The sequence below is a fragment of the Capra hircus genome, chromosome 6 (assembly GCF_001704415.2).
Source record: "Capra hircus breed San Clemente chromosome 6, ASM170441v1, whole genome shotgun sequence".
Classification (NCBI taxonomy): Eukaryota; Metazoa; Chordata; class Mammalia; order Artiodactyla; family Bovidae; genus Capra; species Capra hircus.
The window spans coordinates 84,691,406-84,712,832 of record NC_030813.1 but is presented as its reverse complement, the minus strand read 5'-3'; the positions used below and the strand labels follow the sequence as shown (position 1 = coordinate 84,712,832).

At 37.4% G+C, this 21,427-nt stretch overlaps 1 protein-coding gene across 1 annotated transcript in view; it reads left to right on the top strand.

Moving 5' to 3' along the window:
* Nucleotides 1-21,427, top strand: part of LOC102186288 (transmembrane protease serine 11E) — a 54,273-nt gene that overhangs the window by 9,017 nt on the left and 23,829 nt on the right. The window contains exons 2-4 of the mRNA XM_005681664.3: nucleotides 11,487-11,605; nucleotides 15,448-15,569; nucleotides 18,037-18,104. Coding sequence (XP_005681721.1) covers nucleotides 11,487-11,605; nucleotides 15,448-15,569; nucleotides 18,037-18,104 — 309 coding nt within the window. The remainder of the gene's footprint in view (nucleotides 1-11,486; nucleotides 11,606-15,447; nucleotides 15,570-18,036; nucleotides 18,105-21,427) is intronic.

Genomic DNA, 21,427 nt, shown 5'->3' with positions numbered 1-21,427 from the left:
ATGTCTCTGCTTTTGAATATACTATCTAGGTTGGTCATAACTTTCCTTCCAAGGAGTAAGCGTCTTTTAATTTCATGGCTGCAGTCACCATCTGCAATGATTTTGGAGCCCAAAAAAATAAAGGCTGACACTGTTTCCACTGTTTCCCCATCTATTTCCCATTAAGTGATGGGACCAGATGCCATGATCTTCGTTTTCTGAATGTTGAGCTTTAAGCCAACTTTTTCACTCTCCTCTTTCACTTTCATCAAGAGGCTTTTTAGCTCCTCTTCACTTTCTGCCATAAGGGTGGTGTCATCTGCATATCTGGGGTTATTGATATTTCTCCCGGCAATCTTGATTCCAGCTTGTGTTTCTTCCAGTCCAGCATTTCTCATGATGTACTCTGCATATAAGTTAAATAAGCAGGGTGACAATATACAGCCTTGACGTACTCCTTTTCCTATTTGGAACCAGTCTGTTGTTCCATGTCCAGTTCTAACTGTTGCTTCCTGACCTGCAAGGTAATTAGTAAATATATTTCTTGAATGTCCCCTTGTCACAAAGATAATTACACTAAAAAATCACAATTTACCTTGGTTGCAACTAATCTGTTTTGCATAATGGATTAGTTCCAGTTCAGCCATGACTGCTGGAAACTTAAAGTGTCTTATATAAAATGTCATTTTATTTCAGTTTAATGTAAGGCAAGTCTGGAGTTAGGAAAGTAATGGCTGATAGGGAGATTCACCAAGTATTTAGGAATCCAGGCTTCCATTGCTGTGTTGTCCCATGACATGAATATACAGCCTCCCAATCATGGTTCAGTGTGATTGCCTGAACTCCAACTAGCACATTAGGATTCTACCCACTGGGATAGAGACTCCATTGGTCAGAACTTAAATCCATATGGAGATTTATGAATAAGGGACACTCTTCTATTTTCCAGGGGGCCATATGTTCAACCAAAAGTCAAAGATTCTACAACTAAGGAAAATATTTGGAATAGGCACCTATGAGTCTCTAGCACAGACATGCTAAATTTGAATGATGAGAGATATGTCCTGTTGTGAACAGTAGGCAGATAGATATATGAGTATAAAGTTTAGACATGTGATCTGCATTTATAGATTTGGTAACCATTAGCATTTAGATGTGAATTAAAGCCACAGACATTGATGACTGAAAATATTTAGTTCTTTTGGATAAGATGATACTTTGCTTATACTTTTACAGTGTTAATTTGGACTATTAATTCTATCTTATGTTAATATGAATCTGAGCATATTTCACTGCTACTATACAACGACAATACATTAAATTATAACTAAGTTGAGTATATAATGCAATGATTAATTTTACAAATTCATGTTCCATCCAAAAGTTAAAACTCAATACATCCATTATAGTATAGGTTAGTAATTGGTACAAGAAATTCACTAACCAAAAATCTCACTTTTGTAAGAATAATATAAACATTAACAGAATCCATACATTTTCCAATTCTTCCTCATTGTTAAATTAATTCATATGGGTTTTATTACATGCATAAACTTCTAGATTTTCTAAGGGATTCTTTGTATATGGCATACAGTGCTTGCCAGGGAAACAACAATGAGGAGGACACCACAGAGTCTTAACACATGTTCCAGCTGGCACATTCTAATTTTAAGGCCCATCAGTGATTTGTACAAAATGCAACTTTACAAGTTTGTGACTTTTAAAACTGGCTTAGGATGTAAGTAGTCAAGAAACTTTATGACTTTCTCATATAAAACTCAGGTTATTTCAAATGACTTGCAGACTTGTAATTTGACCATGCCAAATAATCTGGCATCATTCATCAGAAAAATGATACGTATGAAAAATTATGCTGAAGTTGATTGCTTAGAAAATTGTGAATTTTAATTGTAATATTGTTGAACATTTCTTAGATTATATGAGACATGGAACTCTAGCTTTGGTGGAAACTAAAGCATATGTAGATCAGTTAAAATTCCAAATGTTTCCTACATGAAGAAAATGAGAGCATACTCAGTATCATTTAAATTGGGAATTACGGGTTGCTGGAACTTCTGGGATGTTGAATTTGCTCTCTCAGATTTCTCAGCTGAAAAAAACTTACATGAAAGGACTTAGTTCTTAAATAAAAGGTCTAATACAGAGACACATGTCACTGGTCTTTCAGTTCAGAGTTATTTCTGCTACATCGTGTGAACTGTTATAAGAGGCATCTAGACAAAGTCATGGGAAAGATTTGGTAAGAGGACACCTAATGCTACAAAAAAATTCTGAAAGTCAGTGCTGTACATTAACAGCTTCAAGAATGTCTCTGGCTCAGTTTTCTCAGTCATTGTTTTCTTCTGATACTCCTGCCAAAATTACTCATGCACTCCCTGTTGGTGCTTATTTTCCTTCCACATTTTCAAGTGCATACAATTCCCTATGGCTAGCTGCAATGATGTCTCATCAATATTTCTGTGTGAAACTGCTGCCTTTAAAATTGCCTACTCAGGTCATTTTGACTTACTATGTTGACCTGGAAAGAGTTTGAAGAAAATAAAGCAAATATTTTACTGTAATTAAGGACTAAAATAGCTCACTTTATAAGTATATAGACCCATATCCAGTTACTTAGTACAATCTTTATATTTTTGTATCCCATCTATCTGTGACTATAAATTTCTAGAGGTCAGGCAGAGTGCCAACCTAAGTCTCAGTTTGTAGTTTGTGCTATATCATATTTGGCTGGGAACTTAATAAAGAGCAGGTTGATAACACAGTTGAGATCAGAGACATTCCTTACTGTTGAATTGCCATTAATGCTTATATAATAACATGTGTCCAAAAAAGTCTGATGATACCATATGTGTAATCACAAATTCCTTTTAATGTAGGCAGGATGAAAGATATTATCACTTGAGTTTTATGGTCAGTTAAATACAAGAATCATTAAGCTATAGGTTTTGTCTAAGTTAACAGTTAGTGGTAGGGTTTTCTATCTTTTCCAACATTTACTAAAAACTTACTATTGTATTAAGTAATACAATGCTTATTAAAAATTTACTACTGCACACAGTAATACTGTATTCTTATGTCTATGATTTTAATAACTTTTAGCTTCTTTATAATGTGAAAATGCCACACAAAGGCATTTAATAATTAGTGAAGTGTTGTTAGATAAAAAATTATCTTAGAGCTTGATATAATTTCACATTGCCCCCCCACACATAAAATTGTTTTCACTGAATAATAATTGGTGCTATTTTCCAGTCTTGAGGAACATATTAATATTATTATAAAACTAATTTTTGTTTCTATGCTAAGAATATTACAGAGAATATTGTTCATGACATTACAGAGTATTCTTTCTATTAGAATCTAAAAGAATTTCACTGCAGCCAAATAATTGTTCAGGTTTTATCTTATGGGTACCACGAAGAATGTACATGAACAGGGTTTATTTGTTTTCCTTGTTTTGTTTTTGAGTTGGCTGCTAGAAAGCTTCAAATTTTGTGGTCTGACTTAAGGGAGTATCCAGATGGGGAATTACGATAAGTAGTTTTAGTACTAGTCTCATTTTGTGTTTTCACTTATGTCTTACTTTCTTCCTAAATCTCTAAATAAAACCATATATAAATGTAATTTAATACTATATATACTTTAATAATTATATAAATGTAAAGTATATATCTACTGGAGTGGGTAGCCATTCCCTTCTCCAGAGGATCTTCCCGACCTAGGGACTGAGCCCAGGTCTCCTGCATTGCAGGCAGATACTTTACCATATGAGTCACAGAGAAACCCATATATCTTTATGGGGGTACCTTAAATCAATCTAGAACAAAATAAAATATAAATAAAAACATTTATAATAAAAATAATGAGCTTCCCACCATTTATCTTGGTGCTATAAAAAGAAAATGGAAACAACTGTCTAGAAATTAGATTACTACTTTGTTATGATTGTAACTTCTCTTTGAGAACTATTCATAGTTTTTATCGTAGGGAATACACACATAATTCAGTCCAAGGGTCTGGCTGATGCTATCAGATAATTTATATGTGTATTCGTATAACAGTGGACACAACACAAACATGTTATTTGTAACTTTATAAGGAGTAATGCATTTGTATTTCTTAAAAAACAAAACAAAACAAAACATGGCAATGAAAACATATGATCCATGAACATATATTCAAAATTTTAGTTCCACCTTGGATATTTTAATAGTGTTTTTCTAGTTTATAGTAAGACTCTAATCTCATAAGATTGAAGATCTCACCAGTACCTGTGGATACAAGTCTTCCACAAAGGACAAAGTATCTGAAATATTTGTGTGGATGAAACAAGCAGGCACACTCTGTGATGTAGAGAAATGAGCTAAATATAAAATAAAACCTGAATCAATATTTATCTGTTGATATTTTAAAACTGAAGCACTGACTTAGGGAACTGGCAATGTCATAAGTTGCACGCTCAGTTGTGTTCGACTCTGTGTGACCCCATGGACCGTAGCCTGCCAGGCTCCTTTGTCCATGGGATTTTCCAGGCAAGAATACTGGAGTGGATTGTTGTTTCCTCCTCCAGGGGATCTTCCCGACCAAGGGATCGAACCCATGTCTCCTGCATTGGCAGGGGGATTCTTTACCATTGAGCCAGAGAGGCAGCTATAGGGTCACAAAGAGTCGGACACCACTTAACGACTGAACATGAGCATGAGAACATCATAAGGGACTACGCTGTTACTTCGTCATGGTATCTTTCCTTATGCTTTTGTTTGGATATCGTAATTATGTACAGACATTTAATGATCCCAAATAATATATGTCTCCTGAAATTAATGTCCCCTTATTTTAATTTATCACTTTTCTGTGCTACAATAATACTTAACAGTAGATAAAATCACAGTTGGAAAATTATACATTTTAAACAGGTAAAATAAACATATTAGCCAAAAGTTTAATTATTACATTAAAGTGTTTTACGAAAGTCATGCTTTACTTAAATAGTAAATAGTCTTCATAATGACTGACTTACCTTTTCCCGTGTGTAATATTCCAGTTTTGTGTGTAAGACTGAGGCAGACTAGAAGTGCTATGAAGGACTGGAGGTTGAAACCCATACTGTGGTACTGACAGATGATCGTTCAGTTTGGAGTAATCAACTTCTATTCAATTCCCTCTGTGAATGTATCTTGAGCAGCAGAGTGGTCAGAGAATAGAGTAAGTAAGCTCAGACATTATCCTCAAGGGAACTCAAGATGTATATTCTGATGCTGACACTTGAAAGTGAAAGTGAAGTCGCTCAGTCGTGTCCAGCTGTTTGCAATACCATTGACTGTAGCCTACCAGGCTCCTCCGTCCATGGGATTCTCCAGGCAAGAGTACTGGAGTGGGTTGCCATAGGGGTGAATGAAACTTACTGAAGTGGAGGGGACTTTTCTGAACTGAATCTTATGTATACAGAGGCATCTACGATGAAAGCAAAATACAAACTCTAAGTTACTCTATATAGGAGGCAGCAGGAGCAAAGACAAACAGCCAGAAAGCTCATGGGGAAGAATGGGAACGCCAGGCCAGCTGAGGCCAACTTGGATTTCTAGTGGTTTCAGTCATTGGCTCTATCATTTCCAGAAGAACAGTTTACTGCAATAGACAATGATTTAGAGATTAGGGAAATAAGCTGTAGGATGAGTTTTAGCGAGACTTGTTAGAACAAGGTCAGTGGTAATGGGATTAGAGACATGTTACATTAGATTTGCCATGTAGTTGAGACTAAAAAATGCAATTATTATAAGTTCTCAAAACAATTAACATTGACTTGTAAGACGGTGCTTACAACAGCCATCAATAATCTGTGGCCCAAGAGCCAAACCTGTCCCACCATCTATTTTTGTACAGTGCTTGAGCTAAGAATTATAGCTTTTAAATGGTTGAAATGAATAAAAAAAATTTTTTATAAGTAAAAATTATACAAAATTCAAATTTGGCTGTGCAGAAATAAAGTTTTATGGAATACAGCCGTATTCATTTTTGTGTATATTAGCTGTACCTGCTTTTAAACTACGATGGCATAGCTGACTAGTTGCAATAGAAAACCAGAAATCTGCTACAGTTACTATGGGACCTTCACAGAAATCTGTTAAAGTTACTATGAAAGTGAAAGTGAAAGTTGCTCAGTCCTGTCAACTCTTTGTGACCCCATGAACTTTACAGTCCATGGAATTCTGCAGGTCAGAATACTGGAGTGGGTAGCTTCTCCCTTCTCTAGGGAATCTTCCCAAACCAAGAATCGAACCCAGGTCTCCTGCATTGCAGGAGGATTCTTTACCAGCTGAACCACAAGGGAAGCCTGCAGTTACTATGAGGCCTTCACCGAAAACTTTGCTGATCTGTGGGTTAAGTAGTTAATAATGTATTGAGATCACCAGCTTTATAGACATTGTGCACATGTTCATTCAAAACACCTCAACTGGACTGAGCAAATGAAACATTCCAGCTAAGAATATTAGCACTGCTTACCCTTACAGAAGGGGCTTCCCTCATAGCTCAGTTGGTAAAGAATCTGCCTGCAATGCAGGAGATCCAGGTTCGATTCCTGGGTCAGGAAGATCCCCTTGAGAAGGAAATGGCAACCCACTTGCCTGGAAAATCCCATGGACAGAGGAGCCTGGCAGGCTACAGTTCATGGGGCTGCAAGAGTTGGACACAACTTAGCGACTAAACCACCACCACCCTTACAGAGACTGGATAGTGAGTTCAATATCCATTATTAATCAGTCCATGGTGGTAGTTCTACATTGGCATTTGTTTCGGTAAACTTTCCTCTAAGCACTGTGAGCCTTGTTGTATGGTTCTCCAATGCTTGCCATGAGGTTTATTTGCGATAGTATAAATACCTTTCCTCCCCTCACATTTTTGTTAATGCTCCTGCTTTTCTTTTTATACTATTCTAGAAAATGACACATTAAGAAGTGATCATGATAATGCAACTCTGGACTTGCCTTCTGGCAATTTGGGGCTTATAAAATTATGCTGTGCTGTGCTAAGTCTCTTCAGTCATGTCCAACTCTGTGTGACCCTATGGACTGTAGGCCACCAGGTTCCTCTGTCCTTGGGATTCTCCAAGAATACTGGAGTGGGTTGCCATTTCCTCCTGTAGTGTCTCTTCCTGACCAAGGGATCGAGCCAGAATCTCTTAAGTCTCCTGCATTGGGAGGAGGGTTTTTACCACTATATATAACCATATTTTTTGCCACATATATAACCATATTTTAACTGCTATGTTCGCCTGTTACATTCACTGTCTAGTTAAACATGTCCTCAGTTGAAAAGAAAAATTGTAGAAAGAAAGAAATTTGATACCACTGAAGCTATTAGAATTTATCTAGTCTATCTGAGGGTAGTTTTACATGAGGAGGTTCAGATAATTTTCAACAGACCCCAATCATAGTTGGACAAGGGTTTATGTGCAGGAAGGGGTTAGTTACACAAGTGTCTGTTGATATGTAAAATAGATTTATTCCTCTCTCTATTTTTTTTTTAGACATTTCCACTACATCTAATTTGGAGCAATTCAACACTGAATCACTTGCAGAGAGAGCAAACCAAAAAGTAATTAAGAAACAGGGTTAATCAGTTTGAAAAGCAATGCCATACAGGGAAGGGAAGAGATATTTCCAATGACAAAATCTCAGTAATACGGCCATTGCCATTATTATTAATAATTAAAATAATGATAATAGTAATTCTTACTATTTGTAAATGATTTTCTACTTGGCAGCTCAAAGTAATAAAATATTTTATCATTTTTCTCTCTAAGAGCTTATCAAGTTAGGAAGGGACTGTAGTTCTTATCCTTGTCTTTCTTATGTAGAAAATAAGGGAGAGAATTGAACCTTCTGGTATCACACTGTACAATAAATAAGCTGGTGGTCAGAATCAAAAACACACTCTCAAGTGTTTATTCAGAGTGTTTTTAATGGATTCTCTTGGTTTATTCTATGCTATCCCTATTATTTCCCTCAAAGCTACTGAATAAAATAGTTTTGAGAGGTGAGAGAGAGGAACAGAAGACGCAGTAGTATCTCAAACAAGTTAGTGATAGGAACTCCATGAAAAGACATGTATATTAATGCATATATATGGAATCTAGAAAAAGGGTACAGCTGAATCTATTTGCATGGCATAAATAGAGACGCAGGTGTAGAGAATGGACATGTAGACATGGATGGGGAAGGAAAGGACAAATGGAGAGAGTAGCATTGACATATATACACTATCACGTGTAAAATAGTTAGCTAATGGGAAGCTGCTGTATAGCACAGGAAGCTCAGTTCAGTGCTCTGTGATGACCCAGAGAGGACTGGGTGGGGAGGATGGGAGGGAAGTTCAAGAGGGAAAGGATACATGTATCCATATAGCTGATTCACTTCGCTGTACAGCAGAAACTAACAACATTATAAAGCAACTACACTCTAATCAATTTTTTTTTCCTCTTCCATATGACTTTTTATTTATTTATTTTTTTTTAATTTTTTTTTAAATTTTTTATTTTTTTTTTTAATTTTAAAATCTTTAATTCTTACATGCGTTCCCAAACATGAACCCCCCTCCCACCTCCCTCCCCACAACATCTCTCTGGGTCATCCCCATGCACCAGCCCCAAGCAAGCTGCACCCTATGTCAGACATGGACTGGCGATTCATTCTAATCAGTTTTTAAAAAAGACATGTATAACTGTCCTCCTTAGTTTCTCTCTCATTTAATTTGAAAGCCATGATATTTCCTTTTAAAAAGAATCCATCATAAAAAATACATACATTAAAAGTTGTTCACTTACTTTTGTTATTTCACTTCCTACTATTAAAAATTTTGTGTTTTTCTAATATACTTCTCTATGCACACACACACGTACTTTCATTATTAACATTTACAGAAGCCAAACATAGGATGCATATTATTCTGCAACAGTTTTTCATTAAAATAGTTCATTGGTCTTTTGTATGCTGATACAGGTAAACACTACCTCATAAATTTAGTGGCTGCATTTTAAAATTTTCTATCTCAATGAAAACTTATTGTAGAATAAATATAACTTCTGTCTTATATTTCACAATTTTACACGTTCGTTTGATGATTATACCAATTGTCTCCTACAATTACAAATTATATTCATCTGGCATGTGTTGAAATTAGTTACGAAGCCCTTCCCTCCATGTATTCCCTCTAACATTTTGCTTATGTCTGCTGTACACATCTCCTTTCTTCTGCAATAAGTGAATACCAAGCATTCAGGGATGGAGGGACAGGAATCAGTTTATAGGCTTCTTAAGCACATCTTCACATAAGAAATACGCACAAGTGGAGAGGTGTTTTTATACTTCAGTAATCGTCATTCTAGGAACAGGCGTTTGGAATCCCACTTAAATGAGAACTGGAGATGGAAGAGATTGGGGAGAGGAAGATAAAGTTTCCTTGGCTACAGCCCCATGGGGAAATCACAGAACCAAGGGAGGAGACCACATAGATCCCTGGAGCCTTCACTACATCTCAGTGACTTCAGCAGAGGCAGAGATCTGTAGTGATGACACTATTGGCTTCTGTGACAGTGTTCCCAGTGAACAGGACATTGAGACAAAGTCAAGATGGGATGAAGGTGTGCCAGCGACCAAAGTGATTATACCACTTCCTAGTCCTGTATCAAGCTTCCCTGGTGGCCCAGTGGTAAAGTATCCACCTGCTAATGCGGAGATGTGGGTTTAATCCCTGGGTCCAGAAGACCCCCGGAGGAGGGCATGGCAACCCATTCCAGTATTCTTGCCTGGGAAATCCCATAGACAGAGGAGCCTGGCGGGCTACAGTCCTTGGGGTCACGAAAGAGTTGGATATGGCTTAGTGACTAAACAACAAGTCCTGAATCACCAGGAAATGGAGTCCCCTTGATTTCTGTAAGCAACAATTATTTACTGCAAAATTCTTCACAATTTTCAAGAAGTTTTAACATTCTATTCATGATCTCATTCAGGGTCCTACGGTCAACCATGTGCTTTAGACGGTGGGTGGCCTGTCACTTATTGCCAGATAGAGCAACTTAGTTCAGGGTCTAAATAACTTGTCCAAGCTGGTAAGGAAAGGGTTGGACTTGGAATTCTCTTTATTCTGAATCCACCTTCCTTCCCCCTCCTTTCCCCCAGTTCTCATGTACCAGGCTTCTGTGGAGACAAGAACACACGCCTTGTTTCTTCCAGCATGATAAATACCCCAAGAAATCAAAAATAACAGCATCATGATTCAACAACTTGACCCACTCTGACTTTTCATTTTCTCTAACTTTTGAGTTTGTTTAGAAGCTATTGTAACACAAGGGAATGGTAACTCTACTAATCAAACAAAAAGCAGGTTGATCAGCATTTTTCAGTAACATATTTTTGAAAGCAGAACAAATGGGAGAGGTTGAGGAAGTTGCATGCAGAGGGGATTTCCTGCAGCGTTGCTGAAGTTTAGAGGTAAACATCAGTTCAAACACTCTGGCTCTGTAGAAAAGAACTCTGGTTCTTTTCTAGAGTTATGTATATCCTCGAAGTTTGTTTCAGAAAAATATTATGAGAACAAAATTAGGAGCTTTGCCTGGAACCTGGTATGGTTCAAGATATAACATATATCATGTGCATGCTAAGTGACTTCAGTTGTGTTTGACTCTATGGGATCTTCCTGACCCAGAGATTGAGTGTCTCCTATATTGGCAAGGAGGTTCTTTACCACTAGTGCCGCCTGTGAAGCCCCAAAGTTTAGGATTTAGGGAGTTCCCTGGTGGTCTATGTGTTTAGTCACTCAGTTGAATTCAACTCTTTGCAGCCTTTTGGCTGGTAGCCCACCAGGCTCCCCTGTCCATGGGAGGAATTCTTTTCCAGGCAAGAATACTGGAGTGGGTTTCCATTTCCTTCTCCAGGAGCTCTTCCAGACCTAGGGCTTGAACCTGCATCTCCTGTGTCTTTTGCATTGCCGGCAGATTTTTTACTCACTGAGCCATCAGGGAAGCCCTAACATGTATCACAGGCCATTTAAAATTCTATGATGAAAATAGGCTTTAAACATGTTCATAGCTTGTACAGTGCCTAAAAGTATCTTGCATGTGACCAGCTCAGTAAATCATAGCGAACTCTTACATTGCACTTGCTACATGCTAGGCACTGTTGTAGGCACTTTACCTACAGTAATTCATTTAAACCTCAATGATAATCCTCTGAGACTGGTGCTATCATTATCATCTTCATTTTTTGAGCAAGGAAACTGAGGCACAGAGAAATCAAATTACCTGCCTAAGGTCAGGTAACCAGAGCCAGGAATGGCTTCAGCAGCCTGGGATTGTGGTATGTTTTAAACAAAAACAGTACTCTTCCTTCTGAGTGTTCTAAATTAATTCCCCAGGAATATCTGTTTCACCTAAGGAGTGAGTGTGGTGTGCATTATAATATAATCCATCCATTTGTTTTCTTTTTCAGGTTGGTGAGGGCCAGGAAGAGGGCTTGTCTGCAGCCCTGGGTTATTGGCCTCATCAGCTTTATTTCCTTAATTGTCCTGGCAGTGTGCATTGGACTCATCGTTCATTATGCAAGATACAGTAAGTATGGGTTGCCCTGGCATCATGTGATTTACCTCAAATATTTCCTGATCTACATTTCTGTTTTGATTTGTCTCAGGCTTATTCATTCATTACCATAATTTGTTCGCATGGATAGTTCAAAAGGATCTTTACCCGCTTTGTGACTCATTTAATCTGCACAAGCTAAGGAAGATTCTTCTATCTTTGATGTAGCAATGCTTCCTGCTGGGAATATCATGCTAGTTTTCATATTCATTGACAAGCAATAATCAAGTCTTAATTATGGGAAAACCATAGGAAAGGTAGAGTCCAATGTTTGGAAAGGTTTGAGGTCATAGGATTTTAAATCATCTTGATTTAAAATAACACCAACTCATTGAAATCCTGACAGTTCAATAAACTATACAATCAGAGATTATAAACTGGTAGGCTCTATTCTGTACTAGTAAGTTGGAAAAATGCTTATAGCAGTATATGTTGAATAAATGTCTATTGTCGTTATTTTAAAATCATCTTGGGATATATTGCAAGTGATTAAAGAAGATAGGATATGCTGAGAAGGTTAATTATAAAGAGGTTCACTCTGTGGTAATCGGGCACCTCCCTGCTAGATGAAGCATGAACACTGTTCTGTTATTAGAAAAGTCCCCAGGGTACTTCAGAACTGTTTTTCCAGGGCATAACAACCCTTCTGAAGTTTCCTTCTTACTCTGTCTCAGGTTTTAATTAGTTGACTCCATTTTGACCTATTGGTTTAATATCTCCCTTAGTAACTTGATAATGTGTTGATATTTAAGACCCTGTAACCAAAGAATCTAATCACATGATTCTAATTTAATTGGGAATTTGCAGAAGTTGCTTTCCTGTGAAGAAAGATGGTGATCTGTAAATTGGTTATCTTCTGCTAACAGAAACAAATCCAATCTTCATTTCCTAAACAAGGTGGATTATTTCTGGGAAATTTAAAGAAAAAGTATTTAAAGATTTTTTTGAAGAGGGGATAGAATTTGCCTACATGCAGGCCTTTGAATTTGTAGTATCTGCATTTTGATAATTTCTCTGAAACATGTTTTTAATATAAAAAGAATAGCTAAAATAATTTTATAATTCTACAGCTCTGTTCTGAATATACTAAGTCTCATTATGCTGCAAACATCATTATTCATCTCCATGGATGTCTAAGACTATGTTTTATGCACTTTTGTATTTCTAGAACTTAGCAAGTTCCTGGCACATGTTAGATAATTAATGTTTATTGAACGCCGAATGATGAAAATGAGTGAATCATACCTATGATTTCTTGGAGCATATTTAGCCTTGTCTGACTTAACAAGGAAGTCCTAGTAATGTTAGGGATCTCATTACTTCAGTGAGAGAAAATTTTCCTTAGTACTTCTTTGCCTCTTTCCAAGTCATGTATTATAAAGCTTACACATTTTCCTCATATACATACAATAAAAACCTGGTAATATTTCTTCAGTACCCTGTTTCTATATATCCTATTGTTGAGATGATCATCTGAGTAATATGGAGCACACAACTTCCACTACCCACACAATGCACCTGAATAAATAGTGATTGTTATGATATGTGTTGCTGTCATACTTGTCCCCTATCTTCTGTTTATAGATGTAACATAAGAACAGAGTAGATAAAGCACATGAGCATTTAGGAGCTGGCATGCCTAAAGAACCACAGTGAGCCAAACAAATCTATTGTAGAAACAGAAAGATAAAGATGGAGATGATCAGGCTTGGAAAAACATCATTTTGGCATAAAACCCCGGCAACATAGAACTGTGGGTGCAGTTTGTGTCCGGTGGCCTTTGGGACTATGTTTCTATCTCTTCAGTAACTTGAACAACAGCAGTATGTCTCCTATGAACATCACTGTGGGTTATAGAATCACCTACAATGAATAATTTCCTGTTAGAATATTATTAGCCAACTCATGTTCATTTTTCTTACGTTTCTGTTAACACTCTCTGGTATTTTTCATCAATTACACATGCCATATAATTCTGTCAATTGGAAATGTGTTTTGACACCTAGCAACCTATTTGACTCAACAGGCAAATTAAAATATTGATTGTAGTAATTTGTTAATTTAGTTGTATCATACGAAATTGCTGATATTCGACAATTTTTAACTTATATAAATGGCAATTTCAAATAATTCAATCTAATAATTAAAAAAAAACAAGCCTAAGGATATAGAAGAGTATGTTCACCTCTTTTTTAGAACCTTACTATTCAATGTATGATTTGGTACGAGCAACATCAGCAGAACCTAGGGGCTTGTTAGAAATGCAGAGTCTTGGACCCAGCTTTAGACTGAAGGTAAACCATTGGTCACTATTTTAATATATTAAAAATCATACTTGAAATTGGGTATATTGTGATCTGTTTGCATTTCAGGTCACACAGGCCATTCAGGGCCGGGAAAGGAGGAAGGAAAATCCTCCCTAGACCCTCACTTAGGTAGCAAATGCTCAGGAGAGCTTGACTGTTCAGCACCATCCATCTCCTTTACAAATCACTACTCTTTCCCCAGGTCTTGTCAAAATATGACCAGTGGCTTCCCTTTCTACCCCAACAAATCCTCAGGATGACCAGAATGATCTGGTAGAGTCGAAGTCTTTTTTTTTTTTTTTTAATAGCTCTCATACATAACTAGAGATTTCTCCTATAGCTTCAGTGAGTGAGTTTGTTTTTTTTCCATTTGAAGAAGCAGTGTATCATGGAAATGTGTGCTTTGGGAGTTAGATGTTAGGTTGAAAACCAATTTAATCTTTTCTGGCCATCTTATGTTGAGGCTGGACAAATGCGTTTACATTTCTGAGACTACAGTCCTTACTGTTAGATGTGGATAACACTGCTTTCTTATGAGGGTTATTTTAAACTGAGTGAGACATGTGAATATGCTAGGGATACAGCTGTCTAATGTTAATTTCTTTTCCCGCTGGTGTTTAAGGGAGAGAAACAATGAGAAGCAAGAGAGAAACTGAGGTTGAATGAGGCACACTCCATTTTCCTATTATAACCATACGCAACAGTCTTGGTCACCATTGTATTCCTAATGCTTGGCACAGTCTCTCACACAAAACATAGTCAGCATTACTATTTCATTGAAAGAATCTTCTTAGCTCTGTGCTTGCTTCATGTAAAGGAGAGTAGAAGAAAAGCTATGCTGCATTAATTCTTCAGGAGACCAAAAACTTGGGCTGCTTGAACTGGATGCAGAAAGTGGAGACATTGGCTAAAGAAAAAAAAGCCAATGCCTCTGGCTGGAGGGAGAAAATAAATGGAGAGCCAAGGGAACCAGGTGAAACTATGTAGTGTCCCTGGAGGGTTACCAAGGTGGCAACTCTAGCTCCTTAAAATTCTATACACTGAACTCCTGGCATTTTAATCCCTACCTTTACCTTCTCCTTTAGCCAGAATAAATTTGCTTATTCTAGAGTCCTTGCAGCCAGAATTGATGGGTAGTTTATGGAATTGGGAGAAACCTACTTTTAAAATATAAAAGTGTGTTTGCTCTTGGGAAGCTTCTGATTCAGAAGCTCAGATGGCCTGACTAGCTGCTTCTTGTGGTTCATTCAGAAATATCCATGTGACTAATTAGCCTACAGGAACACCGAGCATTTCGTATGGATTTTACACTCTAAATCTTATAATGATGAATGTTGTTGTCTTTTATTTTTGAGGTAACCATGAAGCTCAGAGCAGGATGATGGAGATGATCTGGGTGGGACATTTTTTTCTGTCTCAGTCCATCTAGCAACTACCAAACAAGGAAATGCCTGATGCTTTACACACATCTGAGAAAAAGTATGATACATTTTTGCCTCTTCCTTATAGATCAAAAGAAGACCTACAATTACTACAGCACATTGTCATTTACAAGTAACAAAGTATATGATGAGTTTGGAAAAGAGGCTTCTGAAAATTTCACAGAAATGAGCCAGAAAATTGAATCAATGGTAAGCCTTTCCCCCCCCATTTCTAGAGCATTTGCTAGCACTTTCTACCAAAATTTTTAGTATTCTAGCTTCTCAAACATCCATTCAACTGATCTTGTATATCTTTGCAAAATGGAGACAGACCCTACCTGAGAGATATAAAACAAAATTGACAATACATGATTTGGAGGAACATTCCTTACAGGATTAAACCAAGTGACCTTTAGTCTTTTCTATTTGTCCTTCTTCTTACCCTTCTTTAGCTAGTGATACACTACTGATCAGCAGAGTCCAGAAATTCTGAGAATGTGAGGGTGACCCAAAATATGGTGGTTGTGTCATTGATTTCCTCAAGAAAAGACCTTTAGCAAAAGACCCAAGATTGAAACTATTCAGACACATACTTGAGTAGTATTTTAGTACTAAAAAGTATCCAACCTTGGACAAGTTTTTGGTACATAAATCTATAGGAAATCCTTGGATATTCATCTTTATCCTTAGGTCATCAACATGTATCCTGAGGAATAAATGAAATATTTTAAATAGTGGAAAGTTAGGCATACATGCTAAGTCGATTCAGTCATGTCTGACTCTTAGTGATCCTTGCGGACCATAGCCTACCAGGCCCCTTTGTCTGGGGATTCTCCAGGCAAGAATACTGGAGTGGGTTGCTGTGACCTCCTCTAGGGCATCTTCCCAAACCAGGGATCGAACCTGCATCTCTTATGTCTCCTGCGTTGGTAGATGTGTTCTTTACCACTAGCACCATCTGGGAAAACTTAGCAGTATAGGCCAAAAGAGCAAGAGCCTGGGTGAAGACTTATCATTGTCAGACTACTTAGAGAATAATTTGGAAGTTTTCCTGATAGTCTGTGAGGTAAGTAGTGAAATGATGTGATGAAAAGCACCCTAAACTAGGAGCTGGGACACCTACTTCTAGGACCATCTACTAGCCAGTGATGTGTCATTTGGCACATCTCTGTCATTCTGGAAAAATTCCCTTATGTGAAAATTAAGCCACTAGACTACAAAATTCCCAAACTGTTTTCTGATATCCTGAGAGAGAACAGAATGGCAGTGGTCCACCTGGAAACTGTCTGGTAAATAGAAGCCTAAGGATTTGGATACTTTGCTGAGGAGAAGATAAAATCCTGGTTGAATTCATATTTGTAAACACCAAATCAGGGAAATATCAAATAAGCTCTTTTTAAGAAGCTATATCTGCTTAAAGATATGTATGCATATATATATATATATACACACATACATATTTTAAGGATATATATATATATAATATGTAATATATAGTAAAGGAAAGGAAATGAAAGTAAATATATTAAGTAAAAATGCAACTATTTTTCTTGTTTCTTGTGCTAGTCACTAAATTTTGTATAAGATTCAGATTGACTTAAACATAAAGGAATACAAATAGGACTCTAGTACTCTTCAAAATAAGTAATTTTGAAGATATTTGATTAAAAAAAACCTTTAAATTTATTTCCAAATGAATGCTGTCATTAGAGGGCTCAATTGAATTGTGCTGATTTGTTCATAACTGAAGTAATTGTCCTTGGGAACAAAGACTCAGAAGTCAAACAAAATGTAAGAAAGAATAAAAAGGCTCATTGTTTGTCAATTAGTCACCAGCTCGTAGTATCTGTGTTTGGTTCCCAGGTGGCTCAGTGGTAAAGAATCTGCCTGCCAAAGCAGGATACCTAGGTTTGATCCCTGGGTTGGGAAAATCCCCTAAAGAAGGAAATGGCAACCCACTCCAGTATTCTTGTCTGGAAAATCCCATGGACAGAGGAGCCTGGAGGGCTATAGTCCATGGCGTTGCAAAGAGTCGGACACAACTGAGCAACTAACACACACACACCCATCAGCTATGTATCCCAGTTCATCTGAGCCTTCCTAAGAGCATCTTGAGTGCCGAATTGGGTGTAGATTATGACAGGATATTTGGTAATATTTTTCACTAGGTTTGAGAACCATGTGACACCATTATGCATTCATTCTCACATTCATTATCTCTTCCAAGTACTAACCAAGCCTAACTCTGCTTCTGAGATCAGATGAGACCCAGTGTGTTCAGGATGGTGTGGCCATGGATTGAATTTATGACCTTCCACCTGCCACAGTTTTTTTCATTTCCTTTGTCCACCTACAGTAAAAGTCTCTATCTCATAGTGTGAATACTTCTCTTGCTTTTCAAAACTCAGTCTGTTTACTCTCTTTTATCTCTTTCTGAGTGTAGCACAGCAGACATCACTCCTAGCCCGCCTCCTATGGTTCCCCAGCTTATATAATTCTTAAGGCAGAGTTCAGTGGAAATCACTGAACAGAGTACGAAAAGAGACTCCTCAAGTTCAGCAATTGTGAAATGTTGGTCAGTGTGTTTTGTTTTTAAAAAATGTTTTAAGCTTTGAATAAGTTTGCAGAATTTTAGAAAATTATCCTTGCTGACATATTTTGAATATTTTTGGAACAGGTAAAAAATGCATTTCATAAATCTTCATTGAGGGGAAAATTTGTCAAGTCTCACATTATCAAGTTCAGGTATGTAGATCTAAAATACTGACTTCTGATTATAATTTGAAGCTAAAGCTGTTAATCTGGTCAGTAAAAAATAGTTTGAATTGTTCATATGTGATATAATTTAACAGATTAATGTTGTATCTGTTCTGTGTTAAGTCGTGGGTTACAACGTGCCTTACTCATTCTTTAAATCCAAAAGAAAGAATTTGCAAGACGATTTTGAGGGAAAATGAAAGTGAAAGGCTCTCAGTTGTGTCTGACTCTTTGCAACGGCCATGGTTTGTATAGTTCATGGAATTCTCCAGGCCAGAATACTGGAGTGGGTAACCTTTCCTGTCTCCAACAGATCTTCCCAAACCAGGGATCAAACCCAGGTCTCTGTACTGCAGGCATATTCTAAGTGTTATCGGTGGCTATATTATAAAATTTGGTTTTTTGACTTGGTTGTTTTTTGGAAACTAGTTAGAACAAATAGGGACCTAAGCCACATCTCTTGGTTTAATAACAAATAAGCATTCTATGTAAAATAGTGTAGTAGAGGAGTTTTTTATTTTCTCTTCTTGGTACTCCTTCCTACCATATTTCTTTCCCTTCATTCCACTCTTCTGTTTTTTTTTTTTTTTTTTTTCCTTTGCTATAAATATTTAAGATCTCAGATCTGTTCCTCAGTTCAGTTCAGTTCATTCACTCAGTTGTGTCTGACTTCTTGTGACCCCAGGAATCGCAGCATGCCAGGCCTTCCTGTCCATCATCAACTTCCGGAGTCTACCCAAACCCATGTCCATTGAGTCAGTGATGCCATCCAACCATCTCATCCTCTGTCTTCCCATTCTCCTCCTGCCCTCAATCTTTCCCAGTATCAGGGTATTTTCCAATGAGTCAGCTCCTCTCATCAGGTGGCCAAAGTATTGGAGTTTCAGCTTCAATATCAGTCCTTCCAATGAATATTCAGGACTGATTTCCTTTAGGATGGAGTAGCTGGATCTTGTTGCAGCCCAAGGGACTTTCAAAAGTCTTCTCCAATACCACAGTTCAAAAGCATCAATTCTTCAGTGCTCAGTTCTCTTTATAGTCCAACTATCACATCCATATATGCCTACTGGAAAAACCATAGCCTTGACTAGACGGACCTTTGTTGACAAAGTAATGTCTCTGCTTTTCAATATGCTGTCTAGGTTGGTCATAACTTTCCTTCCAAGGAGTAAATGTCTTTTAATTTCATGGCTTCAATCACCATCTACAGTGACTTTGGAACCCAGAAATATAAAGTCTGGCATTGTTTCCACTGTTTCCCCATCCATTTGCCATGAAGTGATGGGATTGGATGCCATGATCTTAGTTTTCTGAATGTTGAGGTTTAAGCCAACTTTTTCACTCTCCTCTTTCACTTTCATCAAGAGGCTCTTTAGTTCTTCTTCCCTTTCTGCAATAAGGTGGTGTCATCTGCATATCTGAGGTTACTTATATTTCTCCCAGCAATCTTGATTCCAGCTTGTGTTTCTTCCAGCCCAGAGTTTCTCATGATGCACTATTCATATAAGTCAAATAAGGAGGGTGACAATATACAGCCTTGACGTACTCCTTTTCCTATTTGGAACCAGTCTGTTGTTCCATGTCCAGCTCTAACTGTTGCTTCCTGACCTGCATATAGGTTTCTCAAGAGGCAGGTCAGGTGGTCTGCTATTCCCATCTCTTTCAGAATTTTCCACAGTTTTTTGTGATCCACACAGTCAAAGGCTTTGGCATAGTCAATAAAGCAGAAATAGATGTTTTTTGGGAACTTTCTTGCTTTTTCAATGATCCAGTGAATGTTGGCAATTTGATCTCTGGTTCCTCTGCCTTTTCTAAAACCAGCTTAAACATCTGGAAGTTCACAGTTCATGTATTGCTGAAGCCTGGCTTGGAGAAGTTTGAGCATTATTTACTAGCATGTGAGATGAGTGCAATTGTGTGGTAGTTTGAGCATTCTTTGGCATTGCCTTTCTTTGGGATTGGAATGAAAACTGACCTTTTCCAGTCCTGTGGCCACTGCTGAGTTTTCCAAATTCGTTGGCATATTGAGTGCAGCACTTTCACAGCATCATCTTTCAGGATTTGAAATAGCTCAACTGGAATTCCATCACCTCCACTAGCTTTGTTCATAGTGATGGTTTCTTAGGCCCATTTGACATCACATTCCAGGATGTCTGGCTTTAAGTGCATGATCACACCATTGTGATTATCTGGGTCGTGAAGCTCTTTTTTGTACAGTTCTTCTGTGTATTCTTGCCACCTCTTCTTAATATCTTCTGCTTCTGTTAGGTCCCTACCATTTCTGTCCTTTATTGAGCCCATCTTTGCATAAAATGTTCCCTTGGTATCTCTAATTTTCTTGAAGAGATCTCTAGTCTTTCCCATTCTGTTGTTTTCCTCTATTTCTTTGCATTGATTGCTGAGGAAGGCTTTCTTATCTCTCCTTGCTATTCTTTGGAACTCTGCATTCAGATGCTTATATACTTCCTTTTCTCCTTTCCTTTTCACTTCCCTTTTTTTCACAGCTATTTGTAAGGCCTCCTCAGACAGCCATTGTGCTTTCTGCATTTCTTTTTCTTGGGGGTAGTCTTGATTCCTGTCTCCTGTACAGTGTCAGGAACCTCTGTCCATAGTTCATCAAGCACTCTGTCTATCAAATCTAGTCCCTTAAATCTATTGCTCACTTCTGCTGTATAGTCACAAGGGATTTGATTTAGGTCATACCTGAATGGTCTAGTGATTTTCTCCACTTTCTTCAATTTCATCAACCATCAGTAAATATAATCCAAGGCATAACATTTAAAGCAAAATACTATATGAAGATCTTAAAATAATGTATTATCTTCATACAAATTCTTTGTAATTTCCAGAATAAAATAGCTTCTATTTCCAACATTATTTCAATGACAAAAGCTCCAAGTTGCTCATCAGCCTATTATTTAGTTGCCCACTTTCTCTTGAAAATTCCATACTCTTTGATGTTTAAAATATTCCTTTTTCTTGGATCTGTATCTGCTTCTCCGGTTATCAAATTTTCATTCTCTCAAGGGGACTTCATTCACCCACATCATGGTTTCTTAGGCTATGAAAATTCAAGTTTCTATTTCCAGTCTAAATTTTTGTCCTGGTTCTAGAACTGTGTGATTGCCCATGCACACTTCCATGTGGGTGTTTCACAGAAAATTCTCAAACTCAAGAAAAACCTAATTGTGCTAATAAGAAACCTGGAAGTCATCCATACTCCTCCCTTTCCTGGGCCCCTTGAACTTCATGAATAACTAAGTTCTACCAATTCTACAGGACTGGGGAAACAGAGACTTTTGGAGAACACA